At 44.9% G+C, this 20029-nt stretch overlaps 1 protein-coding gene across 1 annotated transcript in view; it reads left to right on the forward strand.

Annotated features, from left to right (window-relative positions):
* The window catches only part of adamts18 (ADAM metallopeptidase with thrombospondin type 1 motif, 18), a 314116-nt gene that overhangs the window by 4069 nt on the left and 290018 nt on the right, over window positions 1–20029 (forward strand). The window contains exon 3 of the mRNA XM_034185420.1: window positions 12159–12472. Within this exon, the coding sequence (XP_034041311.1) occupies window positions 12159–12472 (314 nt within the window). The remainder of the gene's footprint in view (window positions 1–12158; window positions 12473–20029) is intronic.

The raw sequence follows: 20029 nt of genomic DNA on the forward strand, positions 1-20029 counted from the left end.
ACTAATCATTTCAGCCCTACTATATATACTATATCTGAAAGGTCTTTAAACCTGACTGTACCTGGAATTGAATCCCAATAAAAACGCATGGACCTGATTTTATTTCACTCTGGCTTGCAACTTGCAAAACTAGGAACAGAAAACAAACCAAATTTAATTGTGCAAGCTCACAATCATAAATTATTTTGTCATTTAAAATAACAAAACCAATGTGTATGATTGCTTGTGGCCTGACGTCTAGGAGCCATGAGTATCAGGTGCCTACATCCACTGAGGTTTTGTGTTCCAGGTTTGCCAAGTGCAAGTGTAATGCTGCTCAAACAGATTCAGGTAAAATGACTACATTTTCTATTGCATTCTGGATTTCACCTTTTTTATTTTGGCTTCCCCCATAGTGCATCCAGGTGGATGGGCCTCATTCAGAGGCAGATGTACATTGAGCTTTAGCCAAGTTACATATCATATCTAACCAATGTTCTAAATTAAATAATTCATCAGCAGTGACTTGGAGGACAATGACATAATCAAGCCTAGAGAAACACCTATTGGTTTTAGTAGTCAACACATTCATGCTGGGAATTGATTTGTTTGATTGCAAGTCAGCTTTCATATTTAAGCTTCATACAATTTTGAGGGGGCAGCATGGTGGCTTAGTGGTTAGCACTGTTGCCTCACAGGAAGAAGGTCATGGGTCAGATTTCCAACTGGGGCCTTTTTGGTGTGGGGTGTGCATGTTCTCCCCACGTTTGTGTGGGTTCCCTCCAGGTTCTCTGGCTTCCTCCCACATCCAAAGACATGCATGTTAGGTGAATTGGAAAGTTTAAATTGACCGTAGGTGTAGGTGTAGGGTGTTAATGTGTTTGTTTGCCTAGATGTTTGTTTGCCCCCCACCCCCACCCATGACCCTTACCTGAAGTAAGCAGGTATAGAAAATGGATGGATAGATGGCCAATTTTGAGGGCCTCAAAGCACATACTGAAAGAAACACTATTGACATTTTCTGCAATACTTCATCTAAGGTATAAATGGATGCTAGAATTTTGTAATTCATACATTGAAATGATTTATTGTATGAGTATCCCCCATGACTGCAGAACACAGTCTCAATTTGAAACATTCCCTGGTTTTCATACACTGCCACCTCAGTGGGTTTCCCAGCGTAATTTAAGCTAATGGACTCCAAACCCACACTAAGACTCAGCCGAGCAGGCTCTCTAATCACCTCCTCCATCAATCCACAAAGAGGTCCAGTTATCTACAAAGTTAAAACAAAGCTCTGTTCACTACAGAGGATTGCCACCTGTTTAAAGATGTTAGCCAACTATAAATCTCGTAATTTTGTTGAGTGGGAAGTTAAGCAGAGATAATCAATGCCAGCACATCTTCCTATTGATGCCACATATCCTCACTATGTCCTTTTTAGTGACCTCAGACTATGGCATCCTCACATCATACCTCAGAAAGCACTGGAAGAACATTGTCAAGGTCATAGTATGTCTCTGAGAGGATGAAAAAGAAATTTTGAGTGAGGAAAATTTACTCTGATTACTTATAAATGACAGAATAAATCCATAACATACCACTGTCCAGAGCTGTTTATTTTGTGAACTCTGGAAATTCTCTGGAAAATTAGGAAACTCTTGTAATTCCTTGAATTTGTCTGACAATTTAGGCATCAGCAGTTGCTGATGTCAGTTCTCAGATCTCGTTCTTGCTTCAGGTAGACATTTACATTTGTGTTTTCATGTAAGTAGCTCTTCTTTTTCACCCACAAGGACTTATTCGGGTATTAAAATTTAAAATAGTAATGACAAAATGGAAAGCACTACATAATATGGCTACAGAATTTATGAATACATGAACTGATAAAAATAAAGACAATGATGAGATCACTAAGATCAAACCAAGCACTAATACTGGGAAAAAAAAACAACAACAAAACAACCTGAAAACTTATGGTGACAGTTCCTTCACAAAGGCCATTGCACTGCTATGGAACCATATCCTAGTTGAGCTCAGGAAAGCTGATAAATTGTCATCATTCAAAAGCAAACTTAAAATGCATTATTTTAAAGGGCCATAGAAAATTGTTGTGTGGGCCGCTGAAGAGGAGGTACTGCTGGCCCACCACCAACAGAGGGCGCCCTGCCTGGAGTGCGGGCTCCAGGCACCAGAGGGCGCTGCCGCATCATGGGAGTAGCCTGGGTGACAGCTGTCACCCATCACCAGACACAGCTGTTCTACTCAGCACCGAGGTATATCAGGAGGACGGCGTCTCCACCTCAGTGCCGAGATATCGCCTTGAGATAGAGGTAAACTACTCTGCAGCATATTCTGTATATTTGATAATACGTGTTAAACCTTTCAGGACAGCTGACTACCGAAAGCCAATTGCTTGGATAAGTACTCACCTTCCTGTTTTAACGTGACGAGAGGTGGAGGCGGCTTCTTCCCTCTCCGTGTTACTGGGTGCAGCCGCATCCACACCTGTGTGTTTGTTGCTCTCTCTTGCCAGCAGTACCGGATCCGACGAGCGGAGGCAGTGGCCACCTGGGACTTCGGGACTTGGCGGTTCCAGTATTTCCAGGGTTCGGTGGCAGAGGAGATCTGGGTGGTTCCGGTTCGACTCGGACGGACGTCTCCTACCTTCGAGCCTGCCCACACGACACCAGCAGAATTCGGCTTAATCCCAAATTGTTGATTGTTGTATTGGTTGTGCTCGTTTCACAACAGTAAAACTTGTTATTTACCTTCTCCATTGTCCGTTCATTTGCGCCCCCTGTTGTGGGTCCGTGTTCCTACACTTTCACAACAGGATATCTCGGCCAGCGTCATGGATCCCGAGGGGCGTCAACCGGCTGTTGAACGGCCAATGGAAGACCAAGACGCGGCGGAGGCTTTGGGAGGGGTAATCTGTGAGTTGCAGCGGATCCTCACCGCTTTCACCTCTCGGATCGACTTAATGACCGAGCAGCACGTTCTCCTAAACCGCAGGGTGGAGGCTCTCGCCGCTGCGGCTCTCCCTCCCGAGGACCCTGCGTGCGAAAGTAACGTTCCACTGGTCGTTCAACGGTCCCTTCCTCCGTCCCCAGAAGCATACATAAGCCCTCCAGAACCGTACGGAGGCTGTGTGGAGACGTGCGCGGACTTTCTTATGCAGTGTTCGCTCGTCTTCGCTCAGCGTCCCGTGATGTACGCGACTGATGCTAGCAAAGTAGCTTATGTGATAAATCTGCTTCGCGGGGAGGCACGCGCTTGGGCTACAGCACTCTGGGAGCAGAACTCACGGCTCCTTCATACGTACGCTGGGTTTGTACGGGAGCTCAGAACGGTGTTCGATCATCCCAACAGAGGAGAGTCCGCTTCAACCGCGCTACTGTCCATACGACAGGGACGTCGGAGCGCAGCTGCCTATGCAGTCGCCTTCCGCATCGCGGCGGCGAGATCCGGCTGGAATAGCACTGCCCTCCGCGCTGCCTTTGTAAACGGACTGTCTCTGGTCCTAAAAGAGCACCTGGTGGCTAAGGACGAACCGCGGGATTTAGATGGGCTCATCGATCTAGTCATACGACTCGACAACCGGTTAGAAGAACGCCGTCGGGAACGAGGCGAAGGGCGTGGCCAGGCACGCGTCGTCCCTCTCCCTTCCGGGTCCGATCGAGCTCCGCCCTCCCCACGCTCCTCTGTTCCTGCGTTCCGTGGGGTCACAGCTCCCCCTACTGACGAAGCTAGGGACACGAGTAGGGCAACATTTAGGGCACCAGATGCACAGAGGAGATGGACCCACGGAGCGTGTCTTGGTTGTAGTTCAATGGAGCACCATGTGAGAGACTGCCCTGAGCGGTCAAACGCCAAACGCCCGCCCCTAGAGACTGGGCCAGGGGTGGGCCAAAACATTCACGTGGGACACACCCACATTGCTACACGACTCCCAGTCACGATCCTTTATGAGGATTCAACCCTGAAGGCCCCAGCACTGGTGGACACGGGCTCTGAGGGGAATCTGCTTGACAGTAGATGGGCCAGGGAGATAGGGCTCCCTCTGGTGGCTCTTACCTCGCCTGTGCAGGTTCGGGCGCTAGATGGCTCCCTACTCCCACCAATCACACATAAGACACCTCCAGTAACTCTGGTGGTGTCAGGTAACCACCGGGAGGTGATCGAGTTCTTCGTGACTCAGGCCACCTCCCGTGTGGTTTTAGGGTTTCCATGGATGCTAAAGCACAATCCCCGGATTGATTGGCCGTCCGGGGTAGTGGTTCAGTGGAGCGAAACCTGCCATCGGGAGTGTCTAGGTTCCTCGGTTCCTCCCGGCTCCCAAGCTAAGGAGGAGGTCCGAGTCCCGCCCAATCTGAAGGCGGTGCCAGCGGAGTACCATGACCTCGCTGATGTGTTCAGCAAGGATCTGGCTCTTACGCTTCCTCCTCACCGCCCGTACGATTGTGCCATTGATTTGGTTCCAGGCAGTGAGTTTCCGTCCAGTAGGCTGTACAACCTCTCACGGCCGGAGCGTGAATCAATGGAGACCTACATCCGGGACTCATTAGCTGCCGGGTTGATCCGGAATTCCACCTCTCCGATGGGTGCTGGTTTCTTTTTTGTGGGTAAAAAGGATGGCGGGCTTCGTCCATGCATTGACTATAGGGGGTTGAACGAAATCACGGTTCGCAATCGATACCCGTTGCCCCTGTTGGATTCGGTGTTCACCCCCTTGCATGGAGCCAATATCTTCACCAAACTTGATCTTAGGAATGCGTATCATTTGGTTCGGATCCGGAAGGGAGACGAATAGGAAGACGGCATTTAACACCCCGTTGGGCCATTTTGAGTACCTGGTCATGCCGTTCGGTCTCACTAACGCTCCCGCGACCTTCCAAGCGTTGGTAAACGATGTCCTGCGGGACTTCCTGCACTGGTTCGTCTTCGTGTATCTGGACGATATACTCATCTTTTCCCCGGATCCTGAGACTCATGTCCGGCATGTCCGTCAGGTCCTGCAGCGGTTGTTGGAGAACCGCCTGTTTGTGAAGGGCGAGAAGTGTGAGTTCCACCGCACTTCTTTGTCCTTTCTGGGGTTTATCATCTCCTCTAACGCCGTCGCCCCGGACCCGGCCAAGGTTGCGGCGGTGAGAGACTGGCCCCAACCTACAAGCCGTAGGAAGCTGCAACAGTTCCTCGGTTTTGCTAATTTTTATAGGAGGTTCATTAAGGGCTACAGTCAGGTAGTTAGCCCCCTGACAGCCCTGACCTCTCCAAAAGTTCCCTTCACCTGGTCGGACCGGTGCGAGGCCGCGTTCAAGGAGTTGAAACGGCGCTTCTCGTCTGCACCAGTTCTGGTGCAGCCCGATCCTAGCCGCCAGTTAGTGGTTGAAGTGGATGCCTCGGACTCAGGGATAGGAGCGGTGCTCTCCCAGAGCGGGAAGACCGATAAGGTCCTTCACCCGTGTGCCTATTTTTCTCGCAGGTTGACCCCCGCTGAACGGAATTATGACGTCGGCAATCGGGAACTCCTTGCTGTGAAAGAGGCCCTCGAAGAGTGGAGACATCTGTTGGAGGGAATAGCCGTGCCGTTCACGGTTTTCACTGATCATCGGAACCTGGAGTACATCAGAGCCGCCAAGCGTCTGAACCCCAGGCAAGCCCGCTGGTCACTGTTCTTTGGCCGTTTTGACTTCCGGATTACCTACCGTCCCGGGACCAAGAATCAGAGATCGGATGCATTGGCCCGGGTGCACGAAGATGAGGTCAAAACGGAACCGTCGGATCCCCCGGATCCCATCATCCCGGAGTCCGCTATCGTGGCCGCCCTCACCTGGGACGTGGAGAAGACCGTCCGGGAGGCCCTGACCCGTGTCCCGGACCCCGGAAACGGACCAAAAAACAGACTATACGTCCCACCAGAGGCTAGGGCTGCAGTCCTGGACTTCTGTCACGGTTCTAAGCTCTCCTGTCACCCAGGGGTGCGAAGGACCGTGGCAGTCGTCCGGCAACGCTTCTGGTGGGCATCCCTGGAGACCGACGTCCGGGACTACGTCCAGGCCTGTACCACCTGCGCCAGGGGCAAGGCCGACCATAGGAAGACCTCAGGGCAGCTACAGCCATTGCCCGTGCCTCATCGCCCCTGGTCCCACATCGGCCTGGACTTCGTCACGGGTCTCCCGCCGTCCCAGGGAAACACCGTCGTCTTCACGATAGTGGACCGTTTCTCCAAGGCGGCCCACTTCGTGGCCCTCCCGAAGCTCCCTACGGCCCAGGAGACAGCGGACCTCCTGGTCCACCACGTCGTCCGTCTGCATGGCATACCATCAGACATCGTCTCCGATCGCGGTCCCCAGTTCACCTCACATGTCTGGAGGAGCTTCTGCCGGGAACTGGGGGCCACGGTCAGCCTCTCGTCTGGGTACCACCCCCAGACCAACGGGCAGGCAGAGCGGGCGAATCAAGAACTGGAGCAGACACTTCGCTGTGTGACAGCCGCGCACCCGACGGCCTGGAGTACCCACCTGGCCTGGATCGAGTACGCCCACAACAGCCAAGTGTCATCAGCCACCGGCCTCTCCCTGTTTGAGGTGTGCTTGGGGTATCAGCCCCCCTTGTTTCCGGTGGTTGAGGGAGAGGTCGGTGTGCCCTCGGTCCAGGCCCACCTACGGAAGTGCCGTCGGGTGTGGCGGGCCGCCCGCTCTGCCTTGTTGCAGGCCCGGACGAGGGCGAAGAAACATGCAGACCGGCGGTGAGCCCCGGCCCCCAAGTACCGTCCTGGGCAGGAGGTCTGGTTGTCCACGAAGGACATTCCCCTACAGGTTGATTCTCCAAAACTGCAAGAACGGTACATCGGACCTTATAAGATCCTCAAGGTCATCAACCCCGCCGCAGTGAGGCTCCAGCTTCCGGCCTCACTGCGGATCCATCCAGTCTTCCACGTTTCCCGGATCAAGCCTCTTCACACCTCACCCCTCTGCACCCCGGGTCCGGCGCCGCCTCCTGCCCGGATCATCGACGGAGCACCGGCTTGGACTGTCCGCCGGCTCCTTGACGTCTGTCGGATGGGCCGGGGTTTTCAGTATCTGGTGGACTGGGAGGGGTACGGCCCCGAGGAGCGCTCCTGGGTGAAGAAGGGCTTCACAACAGAAAATATAGCCACATCATATCACATATACCATATCACAGCTGGATGGCTGGGATATTTCAGTGTTGCTCTAGACCCAGAAATCGGGGATGTACAGCTGGCCCTAGCTATCAGATTGACAACATGAGTACAACAAGCTATCTGGTCTTATACATATGCCCGGTTGTCTGTCCTCTCTATGGTTGGAGTGTCAGAGGACTTTCCTGAAGTATTCTGTAAAAAGAGCCTTCTTTTTTTACTTCTTTTGGAGGGGTGTCCTAGCACATGTCCCTGACCTGGATTTGGTGCCTTAAATATTAATAACTTATCTTATTAAACTGATTTGGGACTAAGAAAGTTGCAGATTAAAGTCAACATAATATCCAGTCTTTCTGATTGGATATTTGCATTCTCACATGCAGCAGGTAAAGTCTAGACAAGTTCAGGACTGCAGTAATTTATATATTGGATGTAAATAACCTCACATAGAAGCTGAAACTCTGCAATTTAGCCTCATATTCATTGTTCGTTTTCAAGATCAACTAAACATGTTACAAAAATGTTGAGAATCTACAAATTTTAATAAATCTGATGATGTATTATAATGTCAGTTTTCCTTTCCTCTGGGTCATTACAGTGACGACATGATTTGTTTTGGAACTTGAACCCTTTCAGCAGGATTCCTCAGGGAGGTGAAAACTTTACAAACCTTTTACTTCTCTTTATTATGTGTTGAGATCCACACTGCTTAAATCACTACGGAGGAACAACCAGACCACAGTCCTCCCCCGCTGTTTTGTACTGTAGGAACTATGGAAGCCAACTGAGTTCATTTACATGCTTTGATTAGTGCAGAGGATGCCAAAGATTTTCCCACCAAACCCTTCTTTGGTGGGTGAAAAAAAGCCATGCCCCTCCTACCTTCCTCACCTTCACATTTTGAAGTGGCTGTTAGTAGTAGTGACTGTAGTTACAGGGTTATGGATTAAAAAACAAAAACCCATGTTGAATATTGAAGTAACATCATCAGGCATGCATGCTGCATGTTTTCTCTCTTTTGTCTGTTACTGTTGCTCCAATTAATAATGCAGGATTCATCTTGAGCATCCACATCTGTGGTCATCATCTTTAAACAGCTGCCCATCTCAATAGTCATATGTAGTTCCCCCCGTCCCCCACCCAAAAGTCATATCAAAACCAGTAAATCAACAGTTTTCTCGTAATGTCACAAACCAGGATATCAGTCATTTTGGAGACACCCATATTGTTGTTTGTATGCAAGGAGGAACAACAATGTGAATAAAAAAACCATGTTGGCCTGTACCAGTCCACCTTCGATGGACTGATCATCAAGTGACAGCCAGCCGATGAGTGAGAAAGTTGCTGTGGATCCAGATTGGACATTAGAGGATAATGCATAACTTGAAGGCTGGTAACATCCAGGCTGGTAACATCCTGGACCTTTTGACCTGCTACGAGGTCTGTTTCAGTGTGCCCGAGGAAAAATTTCCATAGACATGGAGACCCTGGTCCTGCTTTCTTGTTGGAGCATCAGGAACAGGCCCATGGAACAGCGAGCCCTTAAAGCAGGAGGCACGCCAATTTCCAGTGGTGAAGATAAGATGAATAGCGACAGCAAAGTGGTGCTTGCTAGAGATGGAGCCAAGATTATTGAGGTTAGAGGAACGGTACTTTGTAGAAATGAAGCTGAGATGATTGTGGTGGTACACAGTAGCAGCAGCCTTGACAGACATCAGTGTCACCTGCTAAAAACATCTTGGTGACAACTCTATGGATAATTTTGTGGTGGGCGATGAGTACTGTTTGCATATGTAGTCTGGTCCAATGCCTCAGTGAGATTGGCTCAGCTCAGCCCATGTGAATGTGGCCCCATTGACTAGTCTCCTTTTCAAGTGAAACCATGTTTTGAGACATTTTAGTATCATTCGTTGAAGCTATGACTCTTTGGTATGTGAGTCAAATTTTACATTATGTTTACATTGCTAGTATCTTCAGTATGGCGGACTTTCATGCTTGCTGGATCAAGATATGGTCAGATTAGCTACAAATGATGATGACAAGCAGTTGGCGTTTGTTGCTTGATGGGCGTTCCTGGGGTGTGGCCAATTTGTGATACTTGACATTACTGTGCATAATCTTTAATGATATGGTTAGAGTTAGGACAGGAAAACCCGATACTGCCACTATGAGCTTTCACAGTGATGTTCTTGTAAAGCTAGTTAGCATGCTAACATCTCCATAAGATGTCTTGTAAATTACCGCAGAGATATTATCTCATTGCAAAAATGCCTTTTTCTATATACAACTTTTTATTTCTCGCTAACGTTTACAAAATATAAGAGAAAAACATGTGAAACCTATTAGATTTATATAAAAATACAGCTTTTTCAGAGCATGTGCTGTCATCTTGAATTATTTTGTTTGGGGAACCAACCAGTATGTCACGGTGATGTCATGTTGCCTTCACACGGATTGGCTGTCATTGTGTTGCGTTGTTCAGTATTTTCAATAGACTTCTGGTGTATTTTGGCCCTGCCTAGATGGCACCATAACAACCACTTGTCTCTTATCACTGTAAAACGCCTACTTTGACTGAACATGAACGCCAGCTCATCGCTTTGCCTTTGTCACTTGTAGCAAATGTGCCAAAGGTGTTAAACTGCAAGTCGTGCACAGCATTGCTTTGTGGGAACAGTGTTTGCATTTACACAATGCACTGAATAAAAGATCTGCAAAAATAGTTCTCAAACTTTCATGAACACAACAAATATCTCAATTTAACCTGATTCCCCAACTCAAGAAGATACCGCATCTTAACCCTGCGGCTGGATGGATCTTCACCAGACTTAGTGGAAATATTACTTGGGCAGATATCTTGAATTGATTAACTTTTAGCGAGGACTGAGGTTAAGTTCAACTAAACATGGTGTGAAAAACATGTTTTCTGCCAAATCTCTGCAACCAAAAGGGCCAGAGAGATGACCTGAAGTCTGTATTGATCAGCAAGATATTTGTGATTGATTGGTATAAGTGGTGTCATGATGAAGTCACAAGGAAGTCAAAAATCATGTTTGTTTAATGCACACAGGGTTTGCATGAGCCCTCTGATGCCTTCTATGAAAAATGAAATGTGAAATTTATGTTAAAAAGTAAAATAAACAAACAAACAAAAAAACCTCTTGGTATCAGACAGGCAGGTGCATCCTTTTCCCCCAGATCCATTTGAATCTTTATTCAGGTTACATCTTCTTTGGATGCACATAAGACAACAACAGAGACTGCATCTAAACAATAAGAAAAAATCCAATTCTCTTCTCAAGTCCCCTTAGTGCAGCAGATAACAGAATATTTACAATGGAATCGTTCAAATGGTGAAACAAGCACCAAATTTGGCACAAATACTCCTTAAACATTAGTCTTTTGAAAATACTCGCTTGCCACTTGAACTTTCAAAAGGCAGCCAGGTAGGGGTCAGTTGAGGATTTACACAGGGGTCAAAAACTGAAAATGCTCTCATCATATTGAAACCTATACCACGTTATTTGTCTGATCATAACGATTCCAAAAAGGTATAGTTTGTTCTATCTACGAATGAATGTTCTGGTGTTATGGGGTAAAAACAGCAAGAATGGTGACAAAGGTCAGTTTCAGTTTGTGCAGGGGTCAAAAGTTAAAGTTACTTCAATTTTGGTAAAAGGTGGTGCAAATTATTGGTTGAGCTAATAGGATTATTAAATGGAATAGTTTTGACTGTGTTGAATGCTTGGTTTCCACAGTAAAGGTCAAACAATGTTGACGTCCATTGGATTCTATGACATGTGACATATGCTACCCCATAATACGATAACTATGGATGGCACATGGTGCAAACTTTTTGAAACCCTATTAACTCAACTAATAATTTGCACCACCTTTTACCAAACTTGGAGTAACTTTAACTTTTGACCCCTGTACAAACTGAAACTCACCTTTGTCACCATTCTTGCTGTTTTTACCCCATAACTCCAGAACATTCATTCGTAGCTAGCCCAAACTGTACCATTTTGGAATGGTATAGTTGATCAGACAAATAACGTGGTATAGGTTTCAATATGATGAGAGCATTTTCAGTTTTTGACCCCTGTGTAAATCCTTAATTGACCCCTACCTGGCTGCCTTTTGAAAATTCAAGTGACAAGCGGGTTTTTTCAAAAGACTAATGTTTAAGGAGTATTTGTGCCAAATTTGGTGCTTGTTTCACCATTTGAACAATTGCTTCAGTTATCTGCTGCACTACCTTGTGTAGTGTGATCCCTTCAGTGAGGGCAGACAGTTCCTCAATTGTGGCTCATCCAAAAGAAGCAAATATACGGACACATTGTTAGCTAATTCAGCAATGCCTGTGTGAGTTTGCTGAGGTGACACTAAGCTGGGGTCCATATGCTGTATTTTTTGGGATATAAGACACGCCTCTCAAATAAATGCCTCTTAAAGAGTTAAAAACATACATAAATTGCACCTTTAATCTGTATTATCAGCTCTTTAATTTGTGTTTTTGTGCAGTGTTGTAGTGTACTTTTTATTACTGGCATTTATTATTTCATTCTTGGAGTTTATTTTGTTTATTACTTTAATTCCTTGGAAAGCCGTGTATAAATAGTTACTCTAATAATCATGATTAATAGTGAAAGTGTGATATTTTTGATATATAAGTCACACTGGAGTATAAGTCACAGAACCTCTCAAACTAATAAACTTAAACATGACTTTTTAAATAAATAAATATAAACTACTGTAACTGTGTTAAGTAGCAGACAAGCACTGAAATTTCAACCTGAAACAAATGAATCCAGGGAATCAGTGATGTGCTGTACAATGCATTTCTGGGTATCTCACCAACGTCTTTGCCAACAGTGGTAAAAAAAGATGACAAATAAAACAAACAACAATATCGAGAGTCTGCAGTACTGGAAATATTCGCTCATGCTTTGCTTCAAAGATCACAGTCACAAAGTCTGCTGGAGCTGTAGTAACTGAATATCATTGTCTTTAGACTACGTGTTTGTGACCCCGGTGGAGGTTGATGCTGAGGGAGGATACGTGAGCCACGATTTGACGAGACGAGGTCATCGCAGTAGGAGGTCTCTCGCTTCTTCTCTGCATTTCCAGCTCTCTGCCTTTGGGCGGAACATGCACCTTGACCTGCATCCATCCTCTGTGGTGGGCCCAGGATTCACCGTGCAGATGCTGGGGTCAGAGGGCATTGCCACGGTGATGGGAGATGCAGAATTTCACAGCTGCCTTTATCAGGGATTTATTCGGAACCTGACCTCCTCCTCAGCAGCAATATCAACGTGTTCCGGGCTGGTAAGTTTGTCTTTCATTCATGCACTGTAAATGTTCAGCCTGTTTGTCTGTCTGTGCTTATCATTCTCTTTGCCATTTTATGTTTATCAAAAATCAAATAGCATTTTCTTCACCCTAATATTGCAGCTGCAGTTTCACTCTTTTAAATCAAAATGACCTGGGGTGGTGTTGGGTGGTTGAATCCAGTACCCTCTAAGCTCATAGATGATGTTCTATAACACTATGTAACACAATTTTTGTTCCTGGCTTCTAAGTGTTATATTTCAACTGCTTATGTCTAAAGTCTATGGAAAAATGACTACATTCAGCGCAAACTTTGATTTTATTTTTTTTTTACGTTCTAGAAAGTTCTAAAAGTTTCTTGAAATTTCTAGATAATTCTGGAAACTTCTAGAAAATTCTGGACAGTTCTAGCAGTTATATAATATTCTAGAAGACCACTCAGTAGTAGTGAAGGTGAATCGAGAATATTCTTGAAAACAGACAAATTTCAAAATATCATTGTCCTGATCACAGAAGCAAAGTTTCTGTGGAATAACAGCTATTTTCTATTTATTTAAGGCATAACAGGTTAGGAAAACACACTGTGTACCCAGGAACAAAACAAAAATAAAAATTTGTTACATAGTGTTATCACTACTGCTTAACAAAATGGTAGTATATGGATATCAGTGTAAATCTCCATAACCATCTCCGTAACAAACTAAATCCAAGTACATTTTTCTGATGTTGGAGTTGTAATATAAATCCAATGAAGGCGCTCAATAGGCTGTGGTCTAAAACATTTGTTCTTCAGTTCCTGATGATATCATTTCTGGGATGGCTTTAGCTTTTAAAGTAATTTTCTGGAATTTGATGGCAGACCAGCTGAGGATTTGATTATTGGGCCCTATCAACTCTTGTGTAGCCATGGCAACAAGCGCAGTTTGCCTACATAACATATGCGTCAAATGATGTGTCCCTTGATGGGAATTATGGAAAAAATATGGAGCTCCAGGTTTTTACAGTGTGTGGGGAACTCTGCTATTTATGCTTGTCATATTTCATGATTTTATGTGTGGGCACAAAATTCAGTTTTAGGACAGAACTACCACCATGTTCATTTTGGTGGTGCCAAATGCTGTATATATTTTTTCAATTTTTCAATAATTGCAAATCTTTCTAGAGCTTAGCATCACAAATGTTAATTTGAGTAACTGGCTTGTTATATTTGTGAGATAATCATTTAGGGCCCCTTCACACATAGTGTGAATTTGGTCGAATTGCGCATTAAGTGCGTATGAAGCAGGAATCATATGCAAACCGCGGAATTTCGTAGCTGCCTGTAACACCTCCTGCACCTGTTGCTACAACTGTTTGCTCACACCAGCGGCTGAAATACAGAAAGTGCTCTGTGCGAGCCCATCGACCCCTCGATGGGCAGGTGTCGGCCAAATTCCAGGTGACACGCATGAACACCTAACACCGCTTGCATGGCACTTAGAAAATGTTTGGCCACTCGCACTCTTGGCACGACAAGAGACTGCAGACAGTCACAATGTCCAACAGAGCCCCAAATCCACCGGGCAGACAGACTGAGGGATATTTTGCCACCTGACAAAATATTTAAATACGTAACTAATCCATTTGATCAATCCATCACAATGTGACACAGCCTCAAGGGATTAAAATTATTCAAAGAAAAATGAGGATTTATTTATTTTCAGTAATGCGTCTCAGACACCATCAAGATCACACAACTTGATCAACTGTGTTATTACCATCCATGTTGCCACACGAGCGGGGAGTGTGTGTGTGTGTGTGTGAGAGAGAGAGAGAGAGAGAGCGTGACCAAAATAGCTACTATGTATATATATATATATATATATATATATATATATATATGGCTGGATAGATTTTTACCAAACCTTGTGGGAATATTACTTTAGTTTACATCTCCAGAGGATTAACCTTTGAAACTAGTCAAAGATCAAGGTCAGGCAGAATACAGTGCATCCAGAAAGTACGAGGTCTGTTAGAAAAGTATTGGACCTTTTTATTTTTTGCAAAAACCTGATGGATTTGAATCACGTGCGCTTGCATGAGCAAATATTCAACCTTCGTGCACATGCGTGAACTTTTTCACGCCTGTCGATTGCATCATTTTCTGGTACGCAGCCTTTGTGTGAGGACATGTGCAGTGTGCTCAGCGGATTTTCATTTCAAGGAGAAAGACGGAACGACTGGAGCAGCGCTGCATAAAGTTTTGCCAGAAACTGGGCGACAGCCAGGTGGAAACCATTCGGATGATTCAGACGTCTTTCGGTGACTTTTCAGTCGTGTGACTATCCGAGAAATTGTGGAAGAGGTGGGCATGTCACAGCATGTCCTGTGAGACTTCAACACAGAGGCGCTTTTGCTCCGCCGTTAGCAGCAGCATGAATTTCACCGCCACTCTTTTCATGGCCAAATCTTCCGTCACAGTGGAATGCACCGAAAAGGTGCTGATGTCCACCTCTTCCGCAATTTCTCGGACAGTCACACGACGGTCCCACATCACCACAGCGTTCACTTTGGAATGATCTGGTCATTTCAGCATGTTGATGGCCGACCGGAGCGTGGCTCACTCTCCACCATTGTGCGGATGTCTTTAAACCGGTTGTACCGCTCCTTAATCTGTGTGATGCCCATAGGATCGTCACTGAAAGCCGTCTGAATCATCCGAATGGTTTCCACCTGGCTGTTGCCCAGTTTCTGGCAAAATTTGAAGCGGCGCTGCTCCAGTCGTTCCGTCTTGAAATGAAAATCCGCCGAACGCACAGCACGTCCTCACACAAAGGCTGCTTACTAGGGATAGGTATTGATAAAATTTTATCAATATCGATGCCATTATCGATTCTGCTTATCGATCTGATTCCTTATCGATTCCCTCCTCGATACCACGTAAATTTTGTACTAAAAGTAGGCTTTACAGATTGTCTATGTATTTCATTGAGTCTTAAAGTAAATAAATATGAAATTTGTCACTGTATCCTTGATCTCTGGACATAAATAAAAATAAACAAAACTATGTTTCGCTTTGAAGTTATTAATTCCGACTGGACTCTATTGTTCTAACTTGACTCGGCAGAGAGCCACGCAGCGTTTGGAGCTGTGTGAACAGAACGGAGGATGATTCTCGTTTCTTTTTCGCAACAAGACAGGAGTCCCAGTTAGTAACTTTAATCCGCACAAAAGTGACTCATGATTGACATATTCAGGGATGAAAGTGGAGAAAAACAGAAAAAGCTGAAACCCAAAATTACCCCACAACACCACCCGCATGAAAATGTTTCAATTCTAGAAGCTTTGAAATGCAATCTGGGGCTATTCCAGACGATAAACTGGAGTGAGTGCAGCATCCATTTAGGTGAGAAAAAAAAACAACTTTTCTTATTCAGATTCATTCCAGTAGTATTCTGCTCTTACTAGGATGCAGCAGTTTTCTAGCTTGGCAGATAGTTCTGGAGGAAATCACTGAAGAAATTAACACATTGAAAATATGGTTTGACCGAAACAAACTGTCATTAAACCTAAATAAGACAGGGATGAAATGGAGGTATAAGAGTCACTAGGTGTTCACAGGAAACACTTATTTATTTCTGTATGTATTTATTTATTTATTTATGTATGTTCATTGTTAGTTGCTTTTATATTTTTCTATTGTTTCTATTCAGGTTCTTTTTGTCTCTTTCTCTAAAATTGTATATAATAAGTATATATTGTATATAATAATCATTAGATTATTAATATATAAACAAAAATAAATTTAAGAAATATTACAATTTGAAAACAAATGCACCTGAACGTGATGACAGCTGCAACTGCTTAATGCTAACGTTTAACATTGAAAATGCCATAGACATGCTAATGCGTTAGCGTCGCTCCCGTTTTTAAGTTATAAAATACATCTATCAACTGTTTCAGAAGACCATAACAGGTCGGTTTAACATAGAAAAGGTAAATAATACTCACAGACGTATGCTCTTTAGGGTTTTAGTGGGGGGAAATTAAGCGAAAGAAAGAAAGAATAAACGAAGCAATAGATCGAAGCATTGCTTCAATCTGCGAACCACTTCTTCGATTGGTTCAAGGTTCAAAGCAAAACCGCGCTGCAGAAAAGTTGATCACGGACCCGCTGCAGGGTCTGTAATCAATGTAGAGAAATTATCATTTTCCTGACAAACACCCGCCAAAACAATGGCCACTCTGAAGGACCGATAACAGAATCGTTAAGCACAAAGCTTATTGATGTCGGTGGATCGAATTATTTCTTAACGATACCCGAAAGGAACCGGTTCTCGATACCCATCCCTACTGCTTACCAGAAAATGATGCAATCAACAGGCATGAAAAAGTTCACACATGCGCACGAAGGTTCAAGGTTTGCTCATGCAAGCACACAGAAACTGCAAAAACTGGCAAAATCCATCAGGTTTTTGCAAAAAATAAAAAGGTCCGATACTTTTCTAACAGACCTCGTATTCACAGTGCCTCATTTTTTCAACATTTTGTTATGTTACAGCCTTGTTACAGCCTCTACTGGTGGTTGGTATTGTATCACTTCCTGTTCCGGAGCACAGCGGTGCTTTGCTGTATCTGTTAGCTGTTTAATCTGCATAGTTAGATTGATCTAGATAGCTAGATAACGATTTGTTTCACAGTGTAATCTTCACGTGCCTTAACTAAAGTACTCCCTCTGCTGAATCACCTCTAAATTATTTACACATTATTCACTTTGTGTGTTTTTAGGAATCCGCTAGCTTAGCGCAGCTACTAGCTCTTAGCCAGTTTAGCATGGCGGCTTCTCCTGTCTCTCCCGCACTTTTCTGCTCTGGGTGTGAAATGTTTAGTTATTCCTCGGCCTCCTTTAGCAGTAATGGTACTTGTAATAAGTGTAGCTTATTGGTAGCTTTGGAGGCCAGGCTGGGCGAATTGGAGATTTGGCTCCGCACCTTGGAAAATCCTACAGCTAGCCAGGCCCCTGTAGTTGGTGCAGACCAAGGTAGCTTAGCCGCCGTTAGCTGTCCCCCAGCAGATCCCGAGCAGCCGAGAAAGCAGGCCGGCTGGGTGACTGTGAGGAGGAAGCATAGTCCTAAATAGAAGCCCCCTGTACACCACCAACCCATTCACATCTCTAACCGTTTTTCCCTACACGGCGACACACCTGCCGAGGTTCAAACTCTGGTTATTGGCGACTCTGTTTTGAGAAATATGAAGTTAGCGACACCAGCAACCATAGTCAAATGTCTTCCGGGGGCCAGAGCAGGCAACATTGAAGGAAATTTGAAACTGCTGGCTAAGGGTAAGCGTAAATTTGGTAAGATTGTAATTCACGTCGGCAGTAATGACACCCGGTTACTCCAATTGGAGGTCACTAAAATTAACATTGAATCGGTGTGTAACTTTGCAAAAACAATGTCGGACTCTGTAGTTTTCTCTGGGCCCCTCCCCAATCGGACCGGGACACACGCCAATTAGTTAAACTGCAGGAATGTCTTACAGACATAAAGACATGGATGACCTCTAATTTCCTGCTTTTAAATTCTGATAAAACTGAAGTTATTGTACTTGGCCCCACAAATCTTAGAAACATGGTGTCTAACCAGATCCTTACTCTGGATGGCATTACCCTGACCTCTAGTAATACTGTGAGAAATCTTGGAGTCATTTTTGATCAGGATATGTCCTTCAGTGCGCATATAAAGCAAATATGTAGGACTGCTTTTTTGCATTTGCGCAGTATCTCTAAAATTAGAAAGGTCTTGTCTCAGAGTGATGCTGAAAAACTAATTCATGCATTTATTTCCTCTAGGCTGGACTATTGTAATTCATTATTATCAGGTTGTCCTAAAAGTTCCCTGAAAAGCCTTCATTTAATTCAAAATGCTGCAGCTAGAGTACTGACGGGGACTAGAAGGAGAGAGCATATTTCACCCATATTGGCCTCTCTTCATTGGCTTCCTGTTAATTCTAGAATAGAATTTAAAATTCTTCTTCTTACTTATAAGGTCTTGAATAATCAGGTCCCATCTTATCTTAGGGACCTCATATTACCATATCACCCCAATAGAGCACTTCGCTCTCAGACAGGCTTACTTGTAGTTCCTAGGGTTTTTAAGAGTAGAGTGGGAGGCAGAGCCTTCAGCTTTCAGGCTCCTCTCCTGTGGAACCAGCTCCCGATTCGGATCAGGGAGACAGACACCCTCTCTACTTTTAAGATTAGGCTTAAAACTTTTTGCTAAAGCTTATAGTTAGGGCTGGATCAGGTGACCCTGAACCATCCCTTAGTTATGCTGCTATAAACTTAGACTGCTGGGGGGTTCTCATGATGCACTGAGTGTTTCTTTCTCTTTTTGCTCTGTATGCACCACTCTGCATTTAATCATTAGTGACTGATCTCTGCTCTCTTCCACAGCATGCCTTTTTCTTGATTCTCTCCCCTCAGCCCCAACCAGTCCCAGCAGAAGACTGCCCCTCCCTGAGCCTGGTTCTGCTGGAGGTTTCTTCCTGTTAAAAGGGAGTTTTTCCTTCCCAATGTCGCCAAGTGCTTGCTCACAGGGGGTCGTTTTGACCGTTGGGGTTTTTCTGTAATTATTGTGTGGCTTTTGCCTTGCAATGTGGAGCGCCTTGGGGCGACTGTTTGTTGTGATTTGGTGCTATATAAATAAAATTGATTAAAATTGATTATTCCAGAATAGAATAAATTAATTTTATCCCTCAAAATTCTAATCACAACACCCCATAATGACAACATGAAAAACAGTTTTTTGAAATCTTTGCAGATTGATTAAAAATATAAAAGTAAGAAGTCACATGTACATAAGTATTCACACCCTTTGCTTAATACTTTGTTGATACATCTTTGACAGCAATTACAGCCTCAGATCTTCTTGAATATGATGGCACAAGCTTGGTGCACCTACCTTTGGCCAGTTTTGTCCATTCCTCTTTGCAGCACCTCTCAAACTCCATCGGTTGGATGGGGAGCGTTGGTGCACAGCATTTTCAGATGCTCAATCAGATTCAGGTCTGAGCTCTGACTGGACCACTCAAGGACATTCACAGAGTTGTGCTGAAGCCACTCCTTTGATATCTTGGCTCTGTGCTTAGGGTCATTGTCCTGCTGAATGATGAACCGTCGCCCCAGTCTGAGGTCAAGAGCGCTCTGGAGCAGGTTTTCATCCAGGATGTCTCTGTACTTTGCTGCATTAATCTGTCCCTCAATCCTGACTAGTCTCCCAGTTCCTGCCACTGAAAAACATCCCCTCAGCATGATGTTGTCACCACCATGCTTCACTGTAGGGATGGTGCCTGGCTTCCTCCAAACATGACACCTGTCATTCACGCCAAAAAGTTTAATGTTTGTCTCATCAGACCAGAGAATTTTGTTTCTCATGATCTGAGAGTCCTTCAGGTGCCTTTTTCCTCAAACTCCAGGTGGGCTGCCATGTGCCTTTTACTAAGGAGTGGTTTCCATCTGGCCACTCTACCATACAGACATGATTGGTGGATTGCTGCAGAGATGGCTGTCCTTCT

The sequence above is a fragment of the Thalassophryne amazonica genome, chromosome 2 (genome assembly GCF_902500255.1).
Source record: "Thalassophryne amazonica chromosome 2, fThaAma1.1, whole genome shotgun sequence".
NCBI classification, from domain to species: Eukaryota; Metazoa; Chordata; class Actinopteri; order Batrachoidiformes; family Batrachoididae; genus Thalassophryne; species Thalassophryne amazonica.